This window comes from Microcebus murinus, chromosome 2, assembly GCF_040939455.1.
Source record: "Microcebus murinus isolate Inina chromosome 2, M.murinus_Inina_mat1.0, whole genome shotgun sequence".
Lineage (NCBI taxonomy): Eukaryota > Metazoa > Chordata > Mammalia > Primates > Cheirogaleidae > Microcebus > Microcebus murinus.
In genome coordinates, this window is record NC_134105.1 from 28,748,170 (window position 1) to 28,766,874 (window position 18,705).

The 18,705-nt window shown below is 41.5% G+C and overlaps 1 protein-coding gene across 28 annotated transcripts in view; it reads left to right on the top strand.

Annotated features, from left to right (window-relative positions):
- MACF1 (microtubule actin crosslinking factor 1) overlaps window positions 1-18,705 on the top strand; it is a 358,950-nt gene that overhangs the window by 328,219 nt on the left and 12,026 nt on the right. For 18 of the 28 annotated variants that reach the window (XM_075996862.1, XM_075996872.1, XM_075996863.1 and 15 more), the window contains 10 exons: window positions 1,329-1,472; window positions 2,203-2,391; window positions 5,956-6,070; window positions 6,680-6,843; window positions 8,174-8,336; window positions 9,609-9,763; window positions 10,688-10,762; window positions 11,883-11,900; window positions 14,892-15,009; window positions 15,886-15,954. In XM_075996862.1, coding sequence (XP_075852977.1) covers window positions 1,329-1,472; window positions 2,203-2,391; window positions 5,956-6,070; window positions 6,680-6,843; window positions 8,174-8,336; window positions 9,609-9,763; window positions 10,688-10,762; window positions 11,883-11,900; window positions 14,892-15,009; window positions 15,886-15,954 — 1,210 coding nt within the window. The remainder of the gene's footprint in view (window positions 1-1,328; window positions 1,473-2,202; window positions 2,392-5,955; window positions 6,071-6,679; window positions 6,844-8,173; window positions 8,337-9,608; window positions 9,764-10,687; window positions 10,763-11,882; window positions 11,901-14,891; window positions 15,010-15,885; window positions 15,955-18,705) is intronic. The other 10 variants (XM_075996875.1, XM_075996876.1, XM_075996877.1 and 7 more) reach the window with 3 other exon arrangements.

Consider the following 18,705-nt stretch of genomic DNA (forward strand, 5'->3'; position numbering starts at 1 on the left):
GCTTTGGGCTCTGAGCTGACCTCCCAGAGCCACCTACCAAGCTGTAGGATATAATGCAATATCTGGGGCCTTGGTTTGCTTGTCCTAATGAGGTGGAAAATGTTCCCTTTTTAATTTTTGTGTTACCCACCCAGAGATTTTATTTTATTACTTTTTTTCAGTGACAGGGTCTGACTCTTGTCACCCAGGCTAGGGTACGATGACACAGTCAAAGCTCACTGTAACATGAAACTCCTGGGCTCAGGTGATCCTCCCATCTCAGCCTCCCAAGTAGCTGGGACTACAGATATATGCCACCATGCGCAGCTAATTGTTTTTAATTTTTCTGGAGAGACAGGGTCTTGCTATATTGTCCAGGCTAGTCTCAAACTCCTGACCTCAGTCCTCCTGCCTCAGCCTCCCAAAGTGCTGGGATTACAGGTGGCCCACCCAGAGATTTTAATCTTTTGTCATTGTATTCTATTGTGGGCATTTTAAAAATATCATGATATTTTATAGATGTCATTATATTTTTCCAAGATAAATATGTTTATAAACATGGAGATGAATAAAAACAGGATTAAAAAAAAGAGAAACTAGCTCAGAATAGGAAAGGGGACATTCCTCTGTGTGTCTGTAGTCTTTGTTGTCATCTGTAGCAGAGAAAGTCATTCTTTTGTAAACTTCGCCTTCTCATATCTTTATTTTTTTTAATTTTTTATTATTTTTTATTTTAGCGTATTATGGGAGTACAAGTGTTAAGGTTACATATATTGCCCGTGCCCCCCTCCCCCCTCGAGTAAGAGCTTCAAGTCTCATATCTTTTTTTTTTTTTTTTTTTTTTTTTTTTGAGACAGAGTCTCACTTTGTTGTCCAGGCTAGAGTGAGTGCCGTGGCGTCAGCCTAGCTCACAGCAACCTCAAACTCCTGGGCTTGAGTGATCCTTCTGCCTCAGCCCCCCGAGTAGCTGGGACTACAGGCATGCGCCACCATGCCCGGCTAATTTTTTATATATATATCAGTTGGCCAATTAATTTCTTTCTATTTATAGTAGAGACGGGGTCTCGCTCTTGCTCAGGCTGGTTTTGAACTCCTGACCTTGAGCAATCCGCCCGCCTCGGCCTCCCAAGAGCTAGGATTACAGGCGTGAGCCACAGCGCCCGGCCTAGTCTCATATCTTTTATAACTAGAAAGAAAATGCCAAAGACGCCTAAATACCGGCGTTTAGAAGTCTGTGTCAACACATGGAAAAAAAAGATACACTGAAATTTTTTTCCTGCCTCAGTGTAAACTAACAGTGCTGCTGAAGTAGATTTCTTCAGATTTTGTTTTCAAATCTTTTTGTTTAGGAATTCATGAAGAAAGTGGAAGAAAAGCGAGTGGATGTTAACTCAGCGGTCGCCATGGGAGAAGTCATCCTGGCTGTCTGCCACCCTGATTGCATCACAACCATCAAACACTGGATCACCATCATCCGAGCTCGCTTTGAGGAGGTGAGTCACAGTTTTAGAGGAAGACTACACACACCCAGTAAAATGGGGTTATAGTGATAAAATACTATAGAGCTTGCCTGCTTTTTTTCCCCAGGTAAGGAATATTTTGTCCACTGTGAATATCTCAACAAAAACTAAGTTAGCATTTTAGTAAAGACTGTTTTCTTGTAATGTGCAGCAATGGTGACTTCCAGTGGACATGTTGTACATAGTGTTTCCCTCCTTCCTGAGAAGTCCTAATAGGAAGTACAGTTGGCCCTTGGACAACACGTTTTTGAGCTATGCAGGTCCACTTATCATTGGATTTTTTGCAGTAAATACAGTTGACCTTCAGTATCAAAGGGTTCCACATCAGTGACCAAACTCAGATTGAAAATACAGTGTTCTCGGGATGTGAAACCTGCTTATGTGGAACGCTGACTTTCTACATCCACAGGATTTGCAGAACCACCTGCAGGACTTGAGTATGCATAGATTTTCGTATCCACAGGCTGTCCTGGAACCAGTCCCCCAAGTAGATCAAGGGACAACTGTACTCCATTTGGTTTTAGGAGAGCTGATTTCTTATTCTAGCTCTTATCCCAGCTCTGTTACTGGGGTAAGAATGAAGCCTTTTGACTGCTTGGGTGGTCTCTCCTCTAAAAAGTCATTGTGAGGATTAGATGAAAAAGGGCTTTGGAAACAAGATCTGCCTAACTGGAAAAGGCCATGGTTTCTTCTTTCTTCACAGGTCCTGACATGGGCTAAGCAGCACCAGCAGCGTCTTGAAACAGCCCTGTCAGAACTAGTGGCCAATGCCGAGCTTCTGGAAGAACTTCTGGCGTGGATCCAGTGGGCTGAGACTACCCTCATCCAGCGGGACCAGGAGCCAATCCCTCAGAACATCGACCGAGTTAAAGCCCTCATCGCGGAGCATCAGGTATCTTAGCCCCACTGTGTGGTCTCTGGTGTTTCCTGTGTTGGCCACGGAGCCCATTACCTTTTCCTTGTGTCTTAGTTTTAATTGCTGCTTAACATATTACCACAGATTTTAGCAGCTTAAAATAGCACACTCACAGTTTCCATAGGTCAGGCATCTGGGCGTGAGTTAAATGGGTCTCCTTGGGGTCTCATCAGGCTAAAATCAAGGCAGCAGTTAGTACTACAGTATCATCTGGAGTTCGGGGTCCCCTTCCAGGCTCATTCAGGTTCTTGGCAGAATTTAGTTCCTGGCTGTTATAGGACAGAGGTCTCCATTGTCTTGCTGGCCCTCAGCTAGGAGTTGCTCTCAGCTCCTAGAGGCCCCCTCAGATCTTAGCCACACAGCCCTCTCACTGTATTTTCACAATCAGCAGGAAAATCTGCCTAAGGTACTATATGGAGTCTTACAGAATGAAATGTAATCCAGGGAGTGAATATTCCATCATTTTCACAGGTGTTGTCCACACTCAAGAGGAGGGGAGGGGATTATATACCAAGAGTGGGAGTCTTGGAGAGGATGCGCCATCGTAGAAGTCTGCCTGCCCAACCTGGGTTTTTGTTTTTGACCATCTGAGCCCAGGGCCCACTCGCCTATCCCCATTATACCTGGGTTCAGAAAGATCTCTTGCATGAACCCAGAGATTAACTAAAATAATACATCAGACTAAACTGAATGAAGAAAGTTCAGTTGAGCTATCTTCATAATATATCCTTAGAAGACAGATATGGTTTTTAACCATGAAAATTTACACTCATTGCAAGCATGGATCTTGCTTAGTTATACTGCAGACAATATGGTCTTTTTAGTTTATATAAATAATTATCCTAGCAAGTGAGACCTCCCTATACAGACAGTCCCAACTTAGAATGGTTCAACTTAATATTTTTCAACTTTGTGATAGTGTGAAGGCAACACGCATTCAGTAGAAACCATATTTTGAGTACCTACACAATCATTCTGGTTTTTACTTTGAGTAGATGAGTTGATAAGTTACATAGGATACTCAAAACTGTATTATAAAATAGGCTTTGTTTTAGATGATTTTACCCAAATGTAGGGTAATGTAATTGTTCTGAGCACACTTTTTTTTTTTTTTTTTTTTTTGAGACAGAGTCTCGCTTTGTTGCCCAGGCTAGAGTGAGTGCCGTGGCGTCAGCCTAGCTCACAGCAACCTCAAACTCCTGGGCTCAAGCAAGCCTTCTGCCTCAGCCTCCCAAGTAGCTGGGACTACAGGCATGCCACCATGCCCGGCTAATTTTTTCTATATATATTAGTTGGCCAATTAATTTCTTTCTATTTATAGGAGAGACAGGGTCTCGCTCTTGCTCAGGCTGGTTTCGAACTCCTGACCTCGAGCAATCCGCCCGCCTCGGCCTCCCAGAGAGCTAGGATTACAGGCGTGAGCCCTCCCCCGGCCTGAGCACATTTAAGATAAGCCAGGCTAAGCCATGATCTTTGGTAGGTTAGGTATATTAAATGCATTTTTGACTTAAGATATTTTAAACTTATGGTGGTTTTATGAGGATGCAACCCCATCATAAGTTGAGGAACATCTGTCCTTCCTATGAGATAAACCTGCATTGACACTTTCCTCCTGAGACATTATCTTCTTCCTATTCAAGGCCAATCCCTCTCCTTTCTGTTATCCTCTCCCCTCTCTCTGTGTCCTCAACTTTTCCCTGCCTCCTCTTTCCTCAGTCACCCTGTCACCCACCACAGAAGCCTGTGATGTGTCTAGAACACCTCCTTTTCTTCTACTTGCTACATCTAGCTAATCACCAGGGGTTATCCTACATTCAAAATACTGGCTCCATCTTCCCTGCCATGGCTGTGTTCCTCACCATGTTCTACTTCAACTACTACTTTAGTTTCCTGTCCTGTCTGCTCACTGCTGGTCACAACCATCCCACTCCATCCCCCAATCACTCTGCCTTCTACACTGAAGTCAAATGATAGCTTCAAAGTAAAGATCTGATTGTGTCTCTTCTCTGGATTAAAATCCTTCAGTTACTCCCCATTGCTCTCAGAGGAAAATCCCAGTGAGCCTGACACAGGGCCTTTCTTGATCTTTCTCCTGCCTACTTCTCCAGCCCCACCTCTTGCCACTCCTCTGCTGGCATCTTCTGCTCAGCCAGTGAGTGGAAGAGTCCTGGGCTACACCCTTTGCAGTGACTGCCCTCACTGTGTTGCCCAGGCTAGAGTGCCCTGGTGTCAGCCTAGCTCACAGCAACCTCAGACTCTGTTAGGGACCGACCTTCCACAGCCCCACCGGACAGAAAAGCAGAGACATCGAGGATGTAATTACACAAGAGGAGGTTTATTTTCTGGCTAGCCAGGGTCTAAGCCCTAGAGCACCAACGCAGTGGCCACTCTTGCAGGCAAGGACCCCGACCGGGTTGCAGCGTGCCTTTTATCCCTATGGTGCATACGCTATGCAGTGGCTGATCACGCATGGATCATGCATTGACCTTTATTTATTTATTTTTTTTTTTTTTTTTGAGACAGAGTCTCGATTTGTCGCCCAGGCTAGAGTGAGTGCCGTGGCATCAGCCTAGCTCACAGCAACCTCAAACTCCTGGGCTCAAGCGATCCTCCTGCCTCAGCCTCCCAAGTAGCTGGGACTACAGGCATGCGCCACCATGCCCAGCTAATTTTTTCTATATATATATTAGTTGGCCAATTAATTTCTTTCAATTTATAGTAGAGGCGGGGTCTCGCTCTTGCTCAGGCTGGTATCGAACTCCTGAACTCGAGCAATCCGCCCGCCTCGGCCTCCTAGAGAGCTAGGACTACAGACGTGAGCCACCGCGCCCGGCCAATGCATTGACCTTTAACATGATTGGTTGGCTGGTAGCCCCACTATACAGGGGTTCGAACAATGCAAAGTTGGCGCAAACAAGCAAGCAAGCAACAGTTTCCAGAAGCCGGATGTTGGTTCCGGCTTCACTGGGGGTGTGGGCCTTGCAGGTATGCAATGTCTCGACCCCTCACAACTCCTGGGCTCATGCGATCCTTCTGCCTCAGCCTCCCAAGTAGCTGGGACTACAGGCATGCATCACCATGCCCGGCTAATTTTTTCTATATATTTTAGTTGGCCAATTAATTTCTTTCTATTTTTAGAAGAGATGGGGTCTCACTCAGGCTGGTTTTGAACTCCTGACCTTGAGCAATCCTCCTGCCTCGGCCTCCCAGAGAGCTAGGATTACAGGCATGAGCCACCGTGCCCGGCCCTCTTGTTGGTTTTTATCATTCACCTGTGAGCTCTTTAAAGTCAGAGGCCATAGGGGCCCTCTTGGCGCAGTGGGCAGCGCATCAGTCTCATAAAGTCAGAGGCCATGTCTTACTCCTTCAGGTCTAAAGATAAAGTGCCTTGCTCAATCAAGGTTCTTAACAGGAGTGAGGAAGTGTGCAAGGGCACTGTCACTGGTCAGTCTGTCATGGGCATGGACTTTGTTATTAGTAAGAAGTTGCCTGACTCCAAGAAAACTCTCAACTCTTTTTCCTATTTTTTGTGTTTAACAGATGTTTATGGAGGAAATGACTCGCAAACAGCCTGATGTGGACCGGGTCACCAAGACATACAAAAGAAAAAATATAGAACCTACCCATGCACCTTTCATCGAGAAATCCCGTAGAGGTAGCAGTATGTTTCCATCCTGCTGTGTTAAGATGCTTCATTTCTGCCGGCTGAAGATGAGCACTTTTCAAGCGCTGATCAAGAAATTTCTTTGCCATTTTAAAAAGCCATTTTGGATTTGAACCCAAATCTCTTTTTTTGAAACTCTCTTTTCTTATGCTGACAGACAGTAGCTATACTCCATTTTCTTGGATTGGTATAAAATATTGAGGTGGTTAAGCCTGTTCTTTAACAGTGACCTTCCCATCTTTTTGGTCATCAGGACTAGCTGCTTACATTTGGTTTGTGCTAATTTGATCAAAAATAACAGCTCCTGTGAAATCCATTGCTTTTTCTAGTTGGATTGACATGACCTCAGTTCACTAAGGTAGGAAGGAGTTGGCTGGAGATGTGTAGGAGACAGATCGGTACCTGTTGGCTAGAGAGGAAGATCAATGGTTTTGGAATTAGTACTCTGCCATGTGTAAATATTGCCAAGTCCCGTATTTCTTCTCTCAGTTACTAACTGGATATTATTACAAAGATCTCCTCAGTTCGGACATACAGCTGTTTCTCTTTGTGGACTGACAAAACCAGCTATTCTAATCTTATGATTATTTTTCCTTTTAGGCAAGTCCTTGACTCAGCCCACACCTCCTCCCATGCCAATCCTTTCACAATCTGAAGCAAAAAACCCACGGATCAACCAGCTCTCTGCCCGCTGGCAGCAGGTGTGGCTGCTAGCACTGGAGCGGCAGCGGAGGCTGAATGATGCCTTGGATAGACTGGAGGAGGTACGGGCCCCACTGAGTGGGGGCAGTGTTTTTTATCAAAACGCAACCCTTCTAAGGCTCTCTTACTTGTGTGCTTTGACCCACTTCTTCAGAAGTAGAAACAGACCTTTTTCCTTGAGGCCTCTGGGTAAGAAAAGACACATTCGTAAGAAAATCACTCACAGCAGAGTAGGCTGAAGCATCTGCTTATAGAAAGCAAGAAACTAGCCAGTCCCTGTGAGGGACCTGATGCTCCTCAGCAGCTTGCTGGGGTTGAGAATTAAAAACATAGGAAATTCATCTCCAGATGTGTAGCAGCACAAAAATGACCATTATTGATCCCTTCATGTGAAGGTATGTGCCATACAATTATGAAAGGAAAGTAACTTTTTATGATCTGATTATTTTATTAGTCTTCACTAGCTCACAGAAAGCAAATCTATTTTGAAGTATCATTACCCAATATAAAAAATATATAGTACTATACTTCTCACTTTCCAAAACAAATCTCTAATATCTTTTATATTTCTTTATTTTTGCATATCAAAGCAGCTATGCCTGGAAGTGAGTGTTCTGTGTTTTTTTTGTTGTTATTTCCATAGGTCAGTTGAGTTGTAAGCATATTGGATTCTTGGCACTTTTTTCCCCCATTCCTTCCAACTTTGGAGTTTGAAAGACCAGGGGGGAAAACTGCTGCACTGTTTAAGTCATTCTGAGTATATATCACTAATGTAGTCCAAGTAGCTGGAATCGCCTTGCCCACTGCAACAGGTCTGCTGTTTTCTATCAAGGCCAAATATTTAACATGGAAGTCAGATGGGCAGTTTGCTCCCTTTGGTGCCATTCCAAAGAAACATGCTTGGGTGCAGGGTTGTGTTCCTAATGCTTCCATCCAAAACTCAAATTTTCTCATAAAAGTCCCAGAAAATAGTGGGAAGCATGAGCCTCCTGACGTGCGATTATAGTGCAATGTAAGTGATGAATGCTAAGGACCTCCCTTCTGGGATAGAATCTATTCCTTACACCTAAGAGGATGATCCTTTCAAAAGCCCAAAGGGAAAGCAAGGCTGGCTTCACCCATTCTCATTCTACGTGCTCTGTATTTTTCATGGTGGTTGTTCAGTTACTGTTTCTCTGCTACTCCATTATGCTGCAGCTTTTGTAAATAGTCATGGCTTTAAGTGAAGGAGCCAGATTGTGCCCTCACGAAAGTGGCAACACGTAGATATCATTGTTGGTGCCCTATGGAAGGCCTGCATGGCTTTACTAATGTCTGAAAGTTTTGGTATGCTATGGGCAGCTTTGAGAACCAAAACAGTAGGTCTTACTGATACCTTTGATTTCTGTCTAGTTGAAGGAATTTGCCAACTTTGACTTTGATGTCTGGAGGAAAAAATATATGCGTTGGATGAATCACAAAAAGTCTCGGGTGATGGATTTCTTCCGGCGCATTGACAAGGACCAGGATGGGAAGATAACACGTCAAGAGTTTATCGATGGCATTTTAGCATCCAGTGAGTCTAGTCATAATTCCAAACATCACACCTGGATTCCTTGCACTTATTCTGTAGATGCTGTAATATTCTGGCTACACAGTCTTTGTGAAGTTAAAGATGTAACCTTGGAGAAGTAGTAATGTAACTGCTTACTAAAAGTGATCTATCATTTTGAAGGAGAGAAGAATCTCATCTCACTGGGAATAAAAAAGCGGGTCTGTTTGCTACATTGGGGCAAGATAAACACGTTTGAGGTATCAATAAGGAACTGCTTTTGTGAATGATGAAGTTCTAAGTAACAACGTTTTTAAAAAATAAGCTTTTCATAAAAGCAGCTTCTTACATCTGTATAACAGCTTACAAAGTATATGATCTGCTTTGCTTTTAGCAGAAGAAATAATTGAGGCATAAAGTAGTTAAGTGACTCACCAAAAATCACAAAGCACTTCTCACAGTTGTGCAACTAAATGTGGGGTGGTCTGGGGAGGCCTTACTGTGGAAGTGATAGTTGAGCTGAAATGTAGCCACGTGAAAATTTGTGGAAGAGCTAGAGGCAGAGGGCTACAGACAGAAGGTACAAAACAGAAAGTGAACTTACCACTTTCCAGGAAAGGTGAACATGGGTGGAGCGTCAAGACCAAGGAAAGAGTGGAAATAGATGAAGTTGGAAGGGTAGGCAGCAGCCAGTTAATGTAGCGCCTTGTAAGCCATAGTGAGGAGTTTGAATGTTACTCTAAAGGCAGTGGCTTCAGCTAGGAAACAAGATGATCTGATTTATGTTTTAGTAAGTCACTCTGACTACTATAAATAGTCACATTTCTCTTTGGAAAGCAATTTGTTAAGAATCTAAGACAGTAATCTAAACAAAGGAATAACTTCATGCTATTTCAAAATGTCACTATATTCTGAAACAATCTGAACATCCAATACTACTAGTAGAGTGGATAAGCAAATTCTTAAGTTGAGTGGTAGATCTATGGATGGTTGTAATATTACATTTTTGCATTTTGGTGTATATGAAATGTGAAATACTATTTTTTAATGTATAGGGGGTAGTCTATAAGAAAAAAACACCAAAAATGTAACTGAGTGGTCTCTGGATGCTATATTTTTATGTGATTTTTATCTTCTTTATAGTTTTATCTCCTAGCTTTTGTAAAGCAGACATGCATTTGCTTTGCAAGAAAACTCAAGGCATAAATTTTTCATCTTTCAAGTATTTATATAACCACCAACCAAATAAATAAGCCTTCTTAGTTAATGTTTCAAAATGTGATTCCTTTTCTCCAGAGTTCCCTACCACCAAGTTAGAGATGACTGCTGTGGCTGACATTTTTGACCGTGATGGAGATGGCTACATTGATTACTATGAATTTGTGGCTGCTCTGCATCCCAACAAGGATGCTTATCGACCAACAACTGATGCAGATAAAATCGAAGATGAGGTATAGGAAATAATTATATTTTGAGTACATTTTTGACCATAGTTCATACTGTCCTGAATTTGGTTGGGTGCAGTTATCATATTAGCCCTTTGACTTGTCTTCTGGGAGGTGATTATTTGAAGTTCCGTTCTGGGATCTTCTTTTGGATAGCATTTCAAAGAGCCCTGGAGGACCTCTGGCTGTTGAGCTCTATCTTAGTCTAGATGGATCACTCAAGTGAGTCATGTCTGTGTGGAGCTCTAAAGTTTACAGAGAACCTTTCCAGGGTACCATACTCATCCTGGTTCAACTATGTTGCTTAGGATGAACTTGTCTCAGTCCTGAGTGTCCTACCTCAGAATCCAGGGAAGTCCTCTTCAAATGTAGCATTTAAGGGGTGAAACATAATGTTTCAGATGTGTGTACCTGCCATGCATTTTGCCTGGTTTAAAACTGTATCACATTGAAATGAGCAAATTCATTAGTACTGCATAGAAATCCTAGCATCGTTGATAACAGATCTTGGGAAGGGAGAGGCAGTGGGGCAGGTTTTGGAAGTGGCCTTGGAACATACCAGGTCTGACTTCTGGAAAATCCCAGGCCCCTAGGTTGAAAGTGAGATCAGTTCATAATTTGCTTTATTAGTCACTTGATTTTGATATATGCATATTAGCACTTTTCTCTGAAGGAATTTTGAAGCAGGATAGAAGAATTTGTTGTATAGTTACTTGGGAATTTCTTTCATGCCTTTTCTTTCTCAGTGTCTTAATTATTTTGCTTAGTAAGAGCAATGTATTAATTGGAAACAAGATAAATACATATGTCAAAAGCCTGAAATGCCTAAAATATAGAGAATGATTAGCTTCTCTGTTTATATGTAAAAATCTTTGTCTCTCTGAATAGGAAGTCTTGTTCTACACTTTTCTTTTTGTTCACAACCAATAGGTCACAAGGCAAGTGGCTCAGTGCAAATGTGCGAAAAGGTTTCAGGTGGAGCAGATTGGAGAGAACAAATACCGGGTAAGGAAGAGAAAAACCAGTCCTTCGTGGAGGCTGCTTCCCTTATAGTCTGCTTGATAATCTTCCCTTGTTCCTGATGATTGGAGGCCCAGAGCCCTTAGGAGATGCGATTGCTCTCTGGCACTCAGCTCTATAGATGCCAAATGTTAGGTGTCCTGTTCATCTGAAAACTAGTGCCATATCCAGACTGTAGCTTTTACTTGAGTGTTGGGATAGGAAACATTTCAGAGCTGTCACTTCACTGCCAACCAAAGTCTTCAGGGTGCCTTCCAGAGGCACCTTTGGAAACAACTATATCTAATGACTGACCACTCACCCCAAAGAGCTGGTCTTCACGAGCCTGACTGGCTCCCAGGCCACAGAGGGCCATGACAATTGTTACAGCCTCAACACATGCAGTTCCTGCTCTGAGCTGGGCCACAGTGGGGCCTAGGGGTACTGAGGAGATGCCAGGCTCAGTGGTCTTCCCTGGAAAGCCGTGCTAAGTGTGGCCATAACAGACTGAACTATACTTGTGTTCTAGCTTCTTTTGGAACCAGTGTCAGGTCCATAGACGGAATCTAAAACAGGGCTTCTAAAGTATATTTAGCAGCTCCTCAGGATTATCTAAAGTCCTGAGAAATATCTATGGTTGCCAAAAAGGATTTATTCGGCCATGTTAAATTGCAAAGTTGTATACACTGAGTGGGAAACACAGGAAAATCCATGTTCCATTAGTACTTAGAAAATGTCCTCCAAGTACACCAAATCCACACCATGCTGTAATTCACTGAGGAGCATTGGGTGAAATCTGCCTTGAATCCAACCCAGTGCATTTACTTAATAAAGCTACAGGTAATCTTATGCTTACTTTGGGGGTTTTTTATTGTTGTTGTTTTTTTTTTAATTATCTATGAGAGAAATAGGTTAACAGCAATGTAGAGTGGAAAGTTAGGCCTTCTTAATTTGTAAAACCACATCCCTGTAGCGGGAGCCTGGTAAGAATACATTCAGTGTATGTCACTCTGCCAGAAGACTAGTAACGTGATGATGTGATTTTCGTTCCTTAGTGTTAATTTGACAAAATGTTCTCTTTTTTTCCCCTCCATTTCCTCCATCCTTTACTCTTACTGTCTTGTAGTTCTTCCTCGGCAATCAGGTACAGTGTGCCTTGCGATGTTCTCCTTCTCAGTGGATATGGTCTGTGTAGCTAATACTGCCTGATCTTTGCTGTGGGGAGAGGACGTAATCTGAAGCATGCCTGGGTCACATCTGGTTGTCTTACCAAGTGGAGAAACTGCTAACAGGGCCAGTATTGCAAAGCTGTCCTAGCAGCAAAAGGATATAAGTACTTTTATTTCCTAAAAGGAGATGAATTTTTCTATTTAAAATTAGATTTGCTAAAGATGATATTATGCACTGAGTTATGAGTAATAAGCTTCAGAGAAAACTGAGGCTATGGTGTCAATCCATGGCACTTCTAAAAAGAACCTGATCTTTTGTTGGAAGTCAGTTTATCAAACACCACAGTTCTAATTTATATTAGAACCTTTTGACAGTTAATACAAATTTTGTAATGTACAATAAGTCAAAAATTTCTAAAATATTAATACTTTAGTACTGTCTGTTTAAATATCTTATTGTTTATAGTTACTTATAAAGTTTTGAAGAAGTGTAGTGTAGAAATCATAAATGGCTGTGGCCTGAAGTTTGTTGATTATGGCCACCCAGCCAAAATCTAACGGGATCATATTAGACTTGCAAAAAAGATTGGATGCTTTGGCTCCACTTGGTAATCCTAACCTTTCAAATCTTTTTGAGTACTCTGGGGTCCTGTGTCTTCACATGTGGAAGGAAGTTGCATGAGTAAAATCTATCTCACTGATATGAAATTAGAAACACTAGGAGTTGATTTGAGGTCCTCTAACAATGTCAAGTTCCAGGCACTGTAATAGTCACTAACTACAGTAATGTTCTGGGCCAGTGGGAAGATCAAGGGATAGAAAAACACTAAAGATGAGAACAGTCAAATGGGCTTTTAAAAAATCATTGCATAAGAATGTGTGGTATGCCTATTTGCTAATGACCACCTGCAGGTACTAGGGTACCTTTGAAAGGTACTGACGCCCTCTCACTACTTCAGGAACCAGAAGAGGGTCAGATGTTCATTCTAATGCTGGGAACAGAATTACGAAGTTAATTTTACACACAAGGCACCTGAGGCCTCAAAGATCACGTGCCTACTGTCGTCCAGCTAATGTCAGAGCCACTGCAAGAACCCCAGTCTCTGTGAGGGGTTTTCCCTATAAGAGGAGGGAATAGTGGTTACTGGCCCTAGGACTCCTGTTCCAAGTTCTTTGCTACACTGACAACCCTGTTCCACCAGGTATGCATAGGTCTCCCTTTTTAGAGCTGCCATAACCCTTCCCACCACTCGTTACTCTGGCCTCAACTTCCCCAACTACTCTGGCCACTGGCTTGGGTCAAACCTCCTTTTCCCCATAGCTCAGCAGAGACAAGTTAGAATCCTTCGAATAGAGCTTCATTGAGAATTTAAGGGGGAAAAAACCGATGAAATAAATGGAGTAATAAATTACAAGACACAGTGTTCCAAGAATAAAGCCCTCCCGGGATCCCTTCCTGCTTCATACAGGCACGTATCCCCGGCCCCTCCTACCCATCCAGAGAGAGCCCTGTACAGTGAGTGACTCAGACTGTCACTGCTCTTGGGTCTGGCGGGATCCTCCATTCCTCTCAGAACCTGCTCCCAGGGGGCCTCCCGTTCTCAGATGGGCCCAGCTTCTGAGGAACTCCCACAGAAGCCAGCAGGGCAGCTTCCTTCCCAGAACAGGACGTTTCTTCCCTCACAACTCTGGGTTCGGTGCTGCTGCTACACACCATGCTGTTGCCGTAGTCACTTTGTATAGAAATGTTAAAATGGTATCAGATGAACGATGTGGGACTATTTTTATTTTCAAAGTAAAGGGCGGGGGGGGGCAATATATAATATTTTTCAGTTGCCTTGTCTGTACACACAGTGCCTTTGAGTCATGGCAGCAATGAATACAGAGAAATACCACAAATATATTAATTTTGAGGGAGGATGGTTATGTGACCTCAAACATCCTTTCTTGCATTTTCAATTTTTGTGCCTTGTTTCAAAGTTATGGTTCTCCTTTGTAACTTTGAAAATCCTAATTAAGTAATTAAATAGTCTCTTCCCCCCCACCCCCATATCGCAGGAACATTCTCCTCAAATTAAATAACTCAGAATTCTATCTCTCCAACCAAATTTTTGATGTTTGTTTTGGAATCTCAGCATGCTTCTCTTCTGTTGCCTCTTCATTTTGGGAAGAGGGTAATTTATGCAGTGAGAAACTCCAAATGTTAAGATAGGGCTGGGAAGTAGGAATGTTAGGTAAGACTAAAGGGAAAAAATAAATATCAGAAAGAAATATGCTTGTTTTAATATCCAAAATGATTACTGAATACTATTTATAATCATGGGAGATTGAATTTTTAATTTCAACTAAATTTTAGTATAAATACTATCTAATCAATTGTTCAGGCTGAAGAAACTTCTCTGCTTGTGACACTACAATTAGAGAATACTTAGGGTTTATTTCTAAAAACCTGTTGTAGAAAATCAAATTTTCTTCTAAGCTTGTAATAATGATGCTTTGCAAGGATATCTTTAAAGCTTGAAATAGTATTTGCTGTTTTCCATTTAATTTTTTGAGCACACTGTATTCAGAAGTTGACATCCACCATCTTTCTTTTATGAAAACAAATAACAGTAACAAAAAATATGGAGTTTTAATTTGGGCAGAATCTCTCTTAAAAAAAAATAATAATCAGCCAACTCACTTTGTCCATCCTCCCCCCTTTTGGTACAGGGGCAGGGTGTGACCATCAAAAGTTAACTTTATCTCAATAGAAAGTATATCAAGACACTGGTCTTTAGCTTGATGTTTCTGCTTTTCTATTTTTTTAATCCTTTTTTGAAAAATATAAAAATGAAAAATAGAGTTTAAAATTCTCCCAGAACTATCGCATAATAATTCCTATCTGAATACAGTCTGCTTTGGAAAAAAAAGTATAGGTCTGCTTTCAGCATACTTATTAATTAAATTTCTTCCTGATTCTACAGTTTGGGGATTCTCAGCAGTTGCGGCTGGTCCGTATTCTGCGCAGCACAGTGATGGTTCGTGTTGGTGGAGGATGGATGGCCTTGGATGAATTTTTAGTGAAAAATGATCCCTGCCGAGGTAAGGACCCATCCTGAGCATGAATCATGTGTTAGGTACACCCCCACCACTGCTCTTTCATGCTTACAGGAAGTGTCAATGGTGGGGTCTGTTTTTCCCCGCCATTTTGTTGTTAGCTGCCCAAGTGATGTCCCACTAGCACAGGTTAGAACTTGGGGGTGCCAGAGTAGACCAGGGAGAAAAAGCTGGAGAGGTTAATGCTGTCGGGGGAGACAGTTTTAAACGAATGCAGTAATGAGAACTAAGAATGTGTTGGTGTTGAGAAGGAGCTGGTATCCCGCTGTGGGGAGGCGGGGGGAGAAAAAGAATGTTTGTGTTATCCAAAAGTTTCAGTTTGGGGTATGAAATTAACACCAGCTTAGAAAGGAGCCTGATGTAGCCCTCTAGGTTTCCTCTCGGTGCCTCATATCCCTTTGCCTGTAATTCCTGTGACTGAAACTAAGGGAGACTGTCAGATGCTTCCTAAACGGCGAGGGACTGGTGAGCCCCCTTGACCAGGAGAATGATAAAGGCCACCTACCAGTGAGCCCAGACACTTCTAAGACAGATGGCTGCCTAAGCAAGACCATGGATGTCTTTCTGCTAAATGTGAAAAGGCTGACCCACCAGCCCAAAGGCGAAAGAACACTGTCATTATAATATGAGCATAAGTGGTGTCACCTGCAGCTACGGGTGTGTGGGGACTGCAACAGGGGAGAGATGACCAAGTCCAGTTGGCAAACCCTCTTCAGCTGTGTCCTTTCCTTTTTCCTGTTAGCAGAGCTGCATGTGGGTGTACAGAAGGCTCCCCTACTGTCTGCCAATTTGTCTTCCTTGACTAGTTTCTGCATTTCCTGCTCTGTCTGTTTCTTTGTGTTTACATATTTTTTATTCTAGTTCACCATCCTGGGAGTAAAATAAAGCGCTCTGATTCCAGCTCTTCGATTTCCAGTCAGTCTCCCATAGGTTGGCTTCTAAGCTTTGTCCCTCTTCCCACACCCCAGCCTGTTGAGAATGGCTTTGCTTCTTACACTGTTAACACTTCTGGGCTCCATGTATCTGCTGCCTTCTTGAATGCTTGAAATAGCCGAACTGTAGCTTTTCTCACTACTTTAAGTTGATGGAGCATAAAATACTCCTGTTGAGACAGTATCCGTGGAATTTGTTCTGAGCTTCTATTTATTTAACAAATGCTTATATAGCATTATGTGTCATACACTATTATAATTATAGGTGACATATTTATGCCTCGTAACTACCTATGAGGTATAGTACTATTAGCTTTTTATTCCTACAGAATAGGAAATTGAGGAATGGAAAAGTAAATAACTTGTCCAGGGACAGACAGAAAATAAATGGTAGAGATAGGATTCAAATCCAGGGCAGTCTGGCTCTCGAGTGTGTACCTAACTACCATGCTGTGTGTCTCAGGAGCTGACATACCCCCTTTCTGTGTGTGTGTTATTGGTCCAAGCCTATGATAATTAAATTATTAAGATTCATTTATAAACCTAGCAGAAATCAATGTTCATAGTATAGTTATATAACTTCTTTGGAAGTGGTCTGTGTCATTCTGAAGCAGTTAGTGAGGACAGAGCTAAGAGGAGCAGTTCTCATGTGAATTCAGATGTGCCCATAATAGTTCCTCCCATTGTAACTCAGTCTGCATTCACTCCAGTAAACAAGAGTAAAAGCCAAGCAGAAATAATTTCCATTAAAGGATCCTTTTTTTAAAGAATAGTTAATTTTGAAAATACATTTTCTGATAAAAACTTGAAAGGGTTTAATCAGTTTTTAGAATTTAATCATATCATAAACCAATATCCTTGATTTAAAAATCTTCTATTGTTTTAAGTAAGGGACAGTGTATATCATTTTAACCTTAACTCAGTAAAGCAACATTATTCCTTTCCAAATCTATTAATTAAGGTCTTATTTTTCCTATCCTGTCTGATTGGACTGAACAAAAGAGATGCTGCATGTGGCATTTGGGGATCCTTGGTTGCCTGTTTATTTGCTGCCTGCTCTGTTTATGATAGCATTGTGCTGCTGGCCAAGGAGAGCACTGCTTGCTTTGTCCTTATCTTAATACCTGAAAATTGGAACCCCAAGGAAATGTGGTGGGCCATAGCTATTTCCTATGGAAATAGTCTTTTCAGCATCCCTTGGAGCAAACAAGGTAAGACTATGTCTCTCCAGGAGTGCCCTCCTGGATCTCTGTAATCATCTCGATCTGTTGACCATGAGAAGGAGAACTCCCAGCAGTAATAGATTTAATAACTCTACCAGTGATGGATGGGATGAGCTATTTCTAATTAAATAAAAAATAGGGCTAGAAGATGAATAGCTAAGGACTAGGGTGGATTGTAATAAGTGAGTTGGAAGGGTATAGATATTGAAAAGAGAAGTTAGTTGAAGCTATTGAGGGTTCTATGTGGCTTCCAGAAGCACTGCTTATAGTAGATTTTATATTCATTCGTGTTACATTTCCTGGAATCTCTGAACCACAGAGAATGTTATACTAAAGGTACTATGAAGTTTATGACAGGTTCTTAATGTCAGTGTACACTGTCACTTGTTCTCTCCTTTTAGTTATTTACACAGATGTTTTTAAAGATGAAAGGTACCTTAAACTGCATGTTGCTTTAGCCAAATGTAAAAAGTGAAAATACTCCATTAGGTAGGTTTGCCAGTTCTCCTGATACTGCCAAAATCAGAGATTTCAGTTTCTGAATTTGTCCATGACAAAGGAAATCATGATGATTTAGATGGAGACTAAAACAGTGCTCCTGTCTAAAGAATGGTTACATCTGTACCTAGGATACTGTGTATGTTTTTGAGCATTAGACATATTGGTTCCCCTAAATAAGTGAAGATCTAGAAAACTTCACTTCCGAAAATTTAAAAGACACAATTTGGCACAGGACTGATTTTTCTTTTTCAAATTGTTGTAAAATACACATAACATAAAACTTATCATCTTAGCCATTTCTAAGTGTGCAGTTAAGTACATTTATTGTACTACTATTTACATTGTATACTATTTACATTGTACCTCTTCATCTTGTAAAGCCAAAACTCTGTACCTATTAAACAATAGCTTAGAACTGAATTTTAACTAACATGTGTGCTCCAACCAATGTGAGGTGGCCAGCATAACCCCCTTAGAAAATGATGGCCTCTTTGGTGGTTAAAGAACTAAACTTAAAATGGTTACCATCAGGGTCTGATCCTGTAGGTTCAGAAATAGGATTTCCCCTTCACGATTCTTTTCATTGGGGTAAAGATCTATCGGAATAGTCAAACATGTACTAGGAATATTCTGTGTTTTAACTTCAGGAATATAATAACCAATGTTAGGGAAATATTTGAAGCAATGTAAATACTAAAAATATCTTTTCTAGTGAATTCAATTACAAGTAACCCTTGCTTAATCAGGGTAGTGTTACCTCCTATTTTTGAGAAAAATGTTTACTTTTTACCTGTGGAATCGCCCCAGAAACTAATTCACAACTTCCAACTATTTAACTTTGTTGTCACCCTCCACCCCCACCTCCAGTATGAATTACCTCCTTAAGTCCTTTTTAATTCTGAACATTGGTTGCCTTAAGTATATTTCTGAAGAAATAGCTTTCATTTCTTCCAAGCAAGATGTATGTAAAGTGTTTCCTATCAACTATCTTTTTTTTTTTTTTTTTTTTTTTGAGACAGGGTCTT